General features: G+C 37.4%; 1 protein-coding gene across 1 annotated transcript; it reads right to left on the reverse strand.

Moving 5' to 3' along the window:
* Positions 1 to 148: 148 nt before the first annotated feature.
* Positions 149 to 3,268, reverse strand: LOC132103521 (methanethiol oxidase-like). The gene is made up of 8 exons (XM_059508638.1): positions 3,241 to 3,268; positions 2,984 to 3,166; positions 2,729 to 2,910; positions 2,547 to 2,625; positions 966 to 1,087; positions 764 to 856; positions 450 to 568; positions 149 to 311 (listed from the first exon to the last, which is right to left on the reverse strand). The coding sequence occupies exons 1-8, from the start codon at positions 3,266 to 3,268 to the stop codon at positions 149 to 151; spliced, it is 969 nt and encodes a 322-aa protein (XP_059364621.1).
* Positions 3,269 to 10,182: the final 6,914 nt, after the last annotated feature.

A 10,182-nucleotide genomic window follows, 5' to 3' on the forward strand; every position in this document is an offset into this window, starting at 1 on the left:
CACTAATTGCCACGATATAATTAAGGATTTAGTCCATATGTAGATTAAACATGATCCTCATACTGATTATCTATTGTATCTCCACTCAGTTGTGAAAATATGGGAATGATAATTCTCCCACTTGGAACATAATGGCTTGGCCCCAATTTCATAACCAGATATCAGAAGTGCAGTCTCCACCAGGATATCTGAGCTCATGGGCAAGTGCAGGACCATCTGGTTCTGCTCCGAAATCCACAAGGAAATTCTCGTTGAGCTTCAGGCCACCTTTATCTGTGTCCACGTCAATCTGCATCATGACTGACCCCTCCCTCAAGAGAAATAAGATGCATGTTCCAGCATAACAAACAAATCAGAGGTTACTTCTAAAACCATTTAAACAGCCTCATTTCATAATCTTAAATATACAAAACTTAAGAAACATTACAAATGAAGATTTTTTGACTCACTTGACGAGGTCAGGGTAGAACTGCTTGTCCCAGGCACTGTATAAAGAGGTGGTGACGTACAGTCGTCTTCCATCCAAGCTAAGCTGGAGCATCTGAGGGCCTCCCTGCACACGCTTTCCCTGATGAGGAAAAGAACGTTTCAACCTCCAACAAATGATGTGATCTAATTGCTCTGGTTAGGTCTGCATGACCTGATGATCATTTGTCAATTAATTAGTAACCAACACCTTTTTAGGCTGCTTTCCTCTAAATAATAGCTAACTCAAATGTGTACACAGAGCTCACATGAAGTACCCTTGGAAATGAAAAAGTACCTTCAGTATCCGTGGGGTTGGCTGACTATCCAGTTCTTTGTCCTCCAATAATTTCACTGGTCCATTTTTCAAAATGCTGCCCCCAAGGAAGACCTTAAAATATTAAATGCAAGTTTTACTGTATTGACACTTTATTTGTCTTTGACATGACTTGGAAATGTAGACAAAGGTGTCTTGATCCTGCTAATCCAAGCTGTTTTACCTGACCAACCATACGTGGATTCTTCCTGTCAGTGATGTCATACTGTCGAATGTCTCCATGCAACCAGTTACTGAAGTACAGGAAGCGATCATCCAGTGAGATCAAGATATCAGTAATGAGACCTATGGCAAAAATACACCAATAAATGAGTGTTATCATTTATTTAAAAATATAGAATTTCATTATAGCAGATTGTCAAACTGGAGTCCAGGTAAAAATTAAAAAAATTAAAAGGGGAAAAATGAGAGAATTTTTTTTTTAATTGTATACATTACATTACACTAACACTATTTAGAAAAAATGTCACAACTTACTATTCAGACAAAAAAAAATTGTAACTTTTTTGCCATTAAAGCAGATTTTTAAATTGGGGTTCAGGGAAAATGTGAGAGAGAGAAAAACTTGAGCGAAAACCTCTCAAAATTATAGATATCAATTTCAAACCAGTTATGTATAACAGCTTTAGTTTTGTTGTTGTTTGTTTATATACTAACAGTATATATATTTTTTTAAATATAGCAACATTTATGTTTTAGAAAGGGGGTCCTTTGCTAAAGGGATCATTATATTTAGTGGCTTACTGTTGTCAAAAAGTCTCAAAATATATACTATATACTATAGAACTTTTTATTCCATTTGGTTTGGAAATTAAATTGCACATAATAATTATTTTTTTTCCATTAAAGGGAATGTCTAATGCTACTTCATGCATTCTGACTTTTTTACACTGTTAAAGAGTTGGATTCTCATGCTAAACATGGCCAAAGTTAAAAAAAACGAGTTGGACGTATGATGGAGTATTTCTGTGCCCAATACTCTCCTTCAGGGTTTGCATAAGTTTCAGAAAGATTTTTTTTTTTTTTTTGAGTAAAGCCTTGTAAGACGTCATAAAGGGCGGAATTTCTTGTATGGGCACTCGAGCACGCACACATCAACCAGAGCCAAAGCGAGAGCATGCCCATCATCATGCGTCGTTCAGGTTATGGAAGTCATTAGCAGCACTGAAAAGGACTTACTCAAGAAGGATTTGCCATTTTGTTTTCAGACCACGAAATAAACAATATCACCAAAGAAGTGTGTTTTTGGTTGTGAGGGAAAGAAAACCTTGTTCAGAACCCAGCGTTAAGGGAACAGTGCAATTTGTTTCTCTGGGGCAGCAACGGAGAAGTCCAAGTGTGTTTGTTTGATCCCAGCATTGAAGTGACAAATGCTTTATAAACAAATTAAATCAAATTTAACTCAAAATTTTGGTTCCTGTTTTATGTCAATGTCACAACTTGAAGATGATCGCCATGCAAAAGCTTTGGATGCTCATGACTCTTTAGCTCCGCCCACGGCACACCTCCAGGAGCTCGACTGTTTTCGGAGAGAAGTGTTACAGCTGTATCTGTCTTTAATAAATCTGGCAAATCTGAAGACTCTTCAGAGATATGAAGGATGCAATACTATTCTATAGGTACTCAAGATTGCATTAGATTGGCAGAAACTGTGTTATGTCCCCTGTAATATATATTTTTTTAAACTACACAAAAATGTAACTTAAATAAAAATTTACTTTAAAACGTTTCTAAAAGTACTCACCTGGCATTTCAGGAAGAGCCCAACCTTCCACCTTTTTGCTTGGAATTTGGATCACTTTCTCTGCTGCCCAGTCCCCTTTCTGTAAAATACAAAATGTGAAGCTAAAAACATGTCTCCTTTTTTTACCTTTTTAAAAAAGGTTAGAGAGAAGATTTTAATGCAAGTGCTTTTTATGTACTTGCCCGAGTCTTGTAGAAGTGGAAGACGGTGCTCTGAAGAGCACAGCCCACAAATCCTTCAGCCGCAGCAGGGTCATGCAGAAATCGGATCTCCAGAGGAATAGCACCCTCTTCCCCAAGATCCAGAGTCTGTATCCGCTTGTGTGTGGTCCAGTCCCACACATGGAGGCGCTGTCCATAATGACCTACAGACAGATCTGATCATCACTGCCAGTCAGCTACAATGACTCTTGAACATACTTTTGAAAATGAACATACCAGCTTTGACATCTGCAGGGTTGAAGCCATTTCCCAATGCTTTTGGAGCTCCCCACTCAGTGCTGATCATGACGTTGTGGCGAGGCTGGTACCAGAAGTCATAACCAAACGGTGCTGCTTCACCTGGCTGCTCCCAATTGCCTATGACTTCGAAAGTCTCGCCATCCAACAACACAAAACCACCTTAAAATGATTATAAATAAAGGGTAAGCATATATGTGTACTGAAAATACAGAGCTGTGAACACAGCATCTTACCCTTGCCATTGCCAGAGGGATCACCCATGGTACTGATCATGATTTGGCCACTGCCTAAGCAATGAGAAGTGTGGGGGTTGGCAAGGCCGCATTTCCAGAACAGATCTATGGGCTCGACTATCTGGAAGAGGAGAGAGATGGAAGGAATTCATAGGCTTGGTAAGAACAAAACATTCTTAAAGTCGACAGTCATGTATTAAGGGGCGGTCACCAGTGTTGGGGGTAATGCATTACAAGTAACGCAGGTTATGTAATCAGATTACTTTTTTCAAGTAACTGGTTAAGGAACCAATTACTTTTTAATTAACAAGACAATATCCAAGTTACTTTTTTAAAAAAGTAACGCCAGTTACTTTGTTTTCCCATTTATTGACTGACAAGTCTTCTGTCCCCATATTGGGAGAAATCGGAAGTACAGAGGTGTTGTGTGCGCTGTGTGAACATGATGTAGTTCTAAATGTTAATTAATTCATCCCACTCGCAAAAAAAACAACAACAACCTGATTTAGTATTCATCAAAATGAATTAAAATGTGAAATGCAAACTCAGAATATGATGCAAACTTGCAATAAATAAATGTTGAATAACACAAATGTACCTAATCCCATTTTATGAACCAATGTCTTTGCTAATGACCTTTGAAGATACTTTTAACACACTAATAAGCAAAAATTACTTTAGATAAACTAACAATTGTGCTTCATGGTTTTTTTATTGCTGAAGAGTGTTGAACCTTCTTCTCCTGTTCTACTGTACACACATGAATTTACTTTTCCTTCAGGTTTATTCATTACACTTTTTGGTGTGAAAGGGCTTTTACATTTGCAAGCCCTGCTCTTATTTAAAAAGGAACACAAAAGGAACACAAAAGTAACTTAATGCATTACTTTCCATAAAAAAGTAACTAAGTAACATAATTAGTTACTTTTTTAAGGAGTAACGCAATATTGTAATACATTACTCTTAAAAGTAACTTTCCCCAACACTGGTGGTCACACTTGATGTTAAGCATTATGTTGTAGATGTTAAACAAAATCATTCATCAATTTGGATAACAGGGCATGATGTCATGCTTCCGGGCTTTAAAAATAAATTCAAACTGCTAAAATAGATCAAGTTCTCTGTGGCTTTTCTTAACAAAACCTGAAACAAGTATTTGGTACACATGACAAAAATATATTTATCGTGGCCATGAATTAAGAATTTTTTCACACAACTTCTTAATTTGTTCCCTTATTCTAGTAAATCATTGCCACATTGTATTAATTAAAACAAGGGCATGAATTTGTACTACTTGGCCACGCTTTACAAAATTAGGCAATGTATAAGTACAATGTGGGCAAGATTTACTAAAACGAGATAATTCATTCCTAATTCAATTTAACTGAAACAAGGAAACTAATCAATAAGGCGTTTTTTATCTATAGTAAACAGATGTCATTAAAACAGCTTATTTAATTTACTAAAACGAGAGAATTCATTCCTAATTCAATTTAACTGAAACAAGGAAACTAATCAATAAGGCGTTTTTTATCTATAGCAAACAGATGTCGTTGACACCGCTTATTTATTGGATAGAGTTGATAGAGCATGTATTTCAACCAAAAGTTTTGTGGTTTTGTTTGATTTTCAGCCAAGTGGTTCATCTTTGAGATTGTGACCTCCACTGGTCAAATGTCTTTCCATGATACACATTTGCTTGTTTGAGTTTACCAAATGTGGATATGAAGTATAGGAGCATCTCAATAAATTAGAACGTTGTGGGAAAATTCATTTATTTCAGTAATTCAACTCAAATTGTGAAACTTGTGTATTAAATAAATTCAGTGCACACAGACTGAAATAGTTTAAGTCTTTGGTTCTTTTAATTGTGATGTTTTTTGCTCACATTTAAGAAAAACCCACCAATTCACTCAATCTCGACAAAGTAGAATACTTCATAAGACCAATTAAAGAAAAAAATTTTTTTAATGAATTATTGGCCTTCTGGAAAGTATGTTCATTTACTGTACATGTACTCAATACTTGGTAGGGGCTCCTTTTGCTTTAATTACTGCCTCAATTCGGCGTGGCATGGAGGTGATCAGTTTGTGGCACTGCTGAGGTGGTATGGAAGCCCAGGTTTCTTTGACAGTGGCCTTCAGCTCATCTGCATTTTTTGGTCTCTTGTTTCTCATTTTCCTCTTTAGGTCTAGTGAGTTTGCTAGCCAGTCAAGCACACCAACACCATGAATGTGAAGTGAAAGCCATGACATTTGCCAAGTATGGTAACCCATACTCGGAATTGGTGCTCTGCATTTAACCAATCCAAGTGCTCACACACAACAGTGAGAAGTGAACACACCGTGAACACACACCCGGAGCAGTGGGCAGCTATATATCCAGCACCCGGGGAGCAATTGGGGGGTTCAGTAGCTTTCTCAAGGGGACTTCAGCCATGGGTATTGAGGGTGGAAAATAGTGCTGTTCATTAACCCCCCACCCCCCACAACTCCTGCCAGCACCGACACTCAAACCTCCGACCTTCGGGTTACAAGTTCAATTCTCTAACCATTAGGCCACAGCTACCCACCATTCCCAGCATCTTCTAAGAGTTGGTCAGCAGAAGGAAGCATGAAGTGCTCCAAAATTTCTTGGTAAACAGGTGCAGGGACTTTGTTTAAAAAAAACACAATGGACCAACACCAACAGATGACATTGCACCCCAAATAATCACAGACTGTGGAAACTTAAAACTGGACTTCAACCAACTTAGGCTATGAGCTTCTCCACTCTTCCTCCAGACTCTAGGTTTCCAAATTAAATTCAAAACTTGCTCTCATCTAAAAAGAGGACTTTGGACCACTGGGCAAAAGTCCAGTTCTTCTTCTCCTTAGCCCAGGTAAGATGCCTCTGATGTGTCTTTGGTTCAGGAGTGGCTTACTTAACAAGAGGAATACGACAACTGTAGTCTTAACACGTCTTTAGGCCTTGACCCCAGCCTCAGTCCATTGCTTGTGAAGTTCACTCAAATTCTTGAATCGATTTTGCTTGACAATTCTCATAAGGCTGTGGTTCTCTCGGGTGGTTGTGGATCTTTTTCTTCCACTCAACTTTCTGTTAACATGCTTGGATACAGCACTCTGTGTACAGCCAGCTTCTTTGGTAATGAATATTTTTGGCTTACCCTCCTTGTGAATTGTGTCAATGATTGTCTTCTGGACAACTGTCAGATCAGCAGTCTTCCCCATGATTGTGTAGCCTAGTGAACCAAACTAAGAGACCATTTTGAAGGCTCAGGAAACCTTTGCAGGTGTTTTGAGTTGATTAGCTGATTGGCAAGTCACCATATTTTAATTTGTTGTGATTGTGAATTGGTGAGTTTTTTATTAAATATGATCCAAAATCATCACAGTTAAAAGAACCAAAGACTTAAACTACTTCAGTCTGTGTGCATTTAATTTATTTAATACACAAGTTTCACAATTTGAGTTGAATTACTGAAATAAATGAACTTTTCCACGACATTCTAATTTACTTAAATGCACCTGTACTATAGCATGCAGTTAAAATTAAAAATCATATCAATTCAAGTAGGAAAAGCCCTTTTGGAGCAACAAATCATTTAAGCAACTCCCTAGTTCATGAATTGCTCCTGGGTTTTTAAACTTCCTCAGATTACTAACCCAGATGTTCATCCACAAAGCTAACAGCATTACAATAAGGTTATTCATACAGATAGGCTCTTGTATAACTGAGTGTTTACTAAAATGAACCTTATGAAGCCGTGGGGCCAGTGGATCAGTCCCTACATCAATGACGTAGATACGGGAGGACATCAGAGAGGGCAGAATGAGACGATTGCGTCTTTTGGAAGGATCATCATAACAACTGCTACAAGCGTTCCAACCAGAATGGTGTAGCTCATCCTTTAGATTAGGCATGGGCAGCCTATGAATCACCTAGACCATTACAAGATGGTGTAAACAGATAAAATGCTACTAAAGAAATATAAAAAAAGAAAAGTGTTGCTGCCACATTCTAATTTAAAATATTTTTAAGTGTATATTTCATATTTGCTATTACCTTGCAATAATTGGAAGATTGTGGATTGACATCAACGGTTGCAAGATAGTCAGGTTTCTGAATGTCTGTGTTGCGGTAAATGCATGGCAGGTAGACTATCTCTTCTCGAGGCCCTATAGGATGGATTTATAAGTTTAAAGTTTAAATTTATTCATCTTTGTTTCCTATAATTTATCACTAAATTCCATAAAGGGTGTAACATTTGTGTCCACATCATTGGATAAAATGCACTAATCATAAAAATCTGCTATTAAGTTCTTTGCATTTTTAAATTCACAAAATAACATTTATTCAATTAAAAAATGCCAGTGAAAATAGGGTTGTTATGTTTACATAGATTTTGCATGCTTATAAAAAACAGCTATATATATATATATATATATATATATATATATATATATATATATATATATATATATATATATATATATATATATATACACACACACACAGTACAGACCAAAAGTTTGGACACACCTTCTCATTCAAAGAGTTTTCTTTATTTTCATGACTATGAAAATTGGAGAGTCACACTGAAGGCATCAAGGGCTATTTGACAAAGAAGGAGAGTAATGGGGTGCTGCGCCAGATGACCTGGCCTCCACAGTCACCGGACCTGAACCCAATCAAGATGGTTTAGGGGTGAGCTGGACCGCAGACAGAAGGCAAAAGGGCCAACAAGTGCTAAGCATCTCTCGGGGAACTCCTTCAAGACTGTTGGAAGACCATTTCAGGTGACTACCTCTTGAAGCTCATCAAGAGAATGCCAAGAGTGTGCAAAGCAGAAATCAAAGCAAAAGGTGGCTACTTTGAAGAACCTAGAATATGACATATTTTCAGTTGTTTCACACTTTTTTGTTATGTATATAATTCCATATATAATTCCACATGTGTTAATTCATAGTTTTGATGCCTTCAGTGTGAATCTACAATTTTCATAGTCATGAAAATAAAGAAAACTCTTTGAATGAGAAGGTGTGTCCAAACTTTTGGTCTGTACTGTATATATATATATATATATATATATATATATATATATATATATATATATATATATATATATATATATACACACATCGGATCACTTCCTCCTCACTCTTAACCTCAACATGGTCCCTGACACATCACTTACCCCTCCACATGTCATCTTTCGATGTAACCTACGCACACTTTCACCCTCCTGGCTATCTGCAATGGTTTCATCTTCACTTCCTTCCCCTAAACTGTTTGCATCTTTGGATGCTAACAGTGCTACTGATACTTTCTGCTCCACTCTTACATCTTGTTTAGACACTGTTTGCCCCTTATCTTCCAGGCCAGCCCGTAACACCCCTTCTCCCCCTTAGTTATCTGATGTTCTCCACGAACACCGTTCTAAGCTTAAAGCTGCTGAAAGTGTGTGGCGCAAGTCCAAAAATACTACTGACCTTAATGTGTATCAGTCACTCCTATCTTCATTCTCTGCTAATGTCTCCACTGCTAAAATGATATACTACCATAACAAAATTAACAATTCATCGAACTCTCGCATGCTTTTTAAAACATTTTCCTCACTTCTTTGTCCTCCTCCTCCCCCTCCTGCTTCATCTCTAATAGCTGACGACTTTGCAACGTTTTTCATTAATAAAATTAAACACATTAGTGCACAATTTTCCACACCACAATCAGTCAAGCTCGTATCACCAGCAAACTTACACTCATTTACATCCTTCTCTTCACTCTCTGAGGCAGAAGTCTCAAAACTCATCCTTTCTAATCACTCTACTACTTGCTTGCTTGATCCTATTCCATCTCATCTCCTTCAAGCCATTTCTCCTGCAGTTGTACCTGCACTCACTCACATCATCAACACATCCCTCCACACTGGTGTTTTTCCCTCATCATTTAGACAGGCACGTATAACTCCAGTACTTAAGAAACCCAACCTCAACCCATCTCTTTTAGAGAACTACAGACCAGTTTCCCTTCTTTCTTTCATTGCAAAAACACTTGAACGAGCTGTTTTCAAATTTCTCACACACAACAACCTCCTTGACAGCAACCAATCTGGCTTCAGAAGTGGACATTCAACTGAGACGGCCTTGCTCTCAGTTGTTGAAGCTCTAAGACTGGCAAGAGCAGAATCCAAATCTTCAGTACTTATCCTGCTTGATCTAACCGCTGCTTTTGACACGGTTAACCACCAGATCCTCCTATCAACTCTACTGGCAAAAGGCATCTCAGGAACCACACTTCAATGGTTTGAGTCTTACCTATCAGATAGGTCCTTCAAAGTATCTTGAAGAGGTGAGGTGTCCAAGTCACAACATCTAAATACTGGGGTGCCTCAGGGCTCAGTTCTTGGACCACTTCAACTACCTTTCTAATCTTTTTGTATTCTATTTTCTTTTCATTTATTATGCAATTGTATGTGTGTGTGTGTGTGTGTGTGTGTGTGTGTATGTGTAAAATATCTCTAACACTAGCTTGCTCTATTCTTTTTTTATTCTATCTGTTTTCTTTTTATTTATTATATTATTTAAAATCCCATGTTACGTGTACTTTGTTAACCTAACTGAGACTTGTTATAGCACTTATATATCATTGCTCTTTTTGTTGTTTTTGATTGCTTCCACTGTCCTCATCTGTAAGTCGCTTTGGATAAAAGCGTCTGCTAAATGAATAAATGTAAAAAAAAAAATATATATATATATATATATATACATACATATACACACACATACAGTCATGGCCAAAAGTTTTGAGAATTACATAAATATTAGTTTTCAAAAAGTTTGCTGCTAAACTGCTTTTAGATCTTTGTTTCAGTTGTTTCTGTGAACAAAGAGTCAGTATTTGCAGTGTTGGCCCTTCTTTTTCAGGACCTCTGCATTTCGA

This window comes from Carassius carassius, chromosome 24, assembly GCF_963082965.1.
Source record: "Carassius carassius chromosome 24, fCarCar2.1, whole genome shotgun sequence".
Lineage (NCBI taxonomy): Eukaryota > Metazoa > Chordata > Actinopteri > Cypriniformes > Cyprinidae > Carassius > Carassius carassius.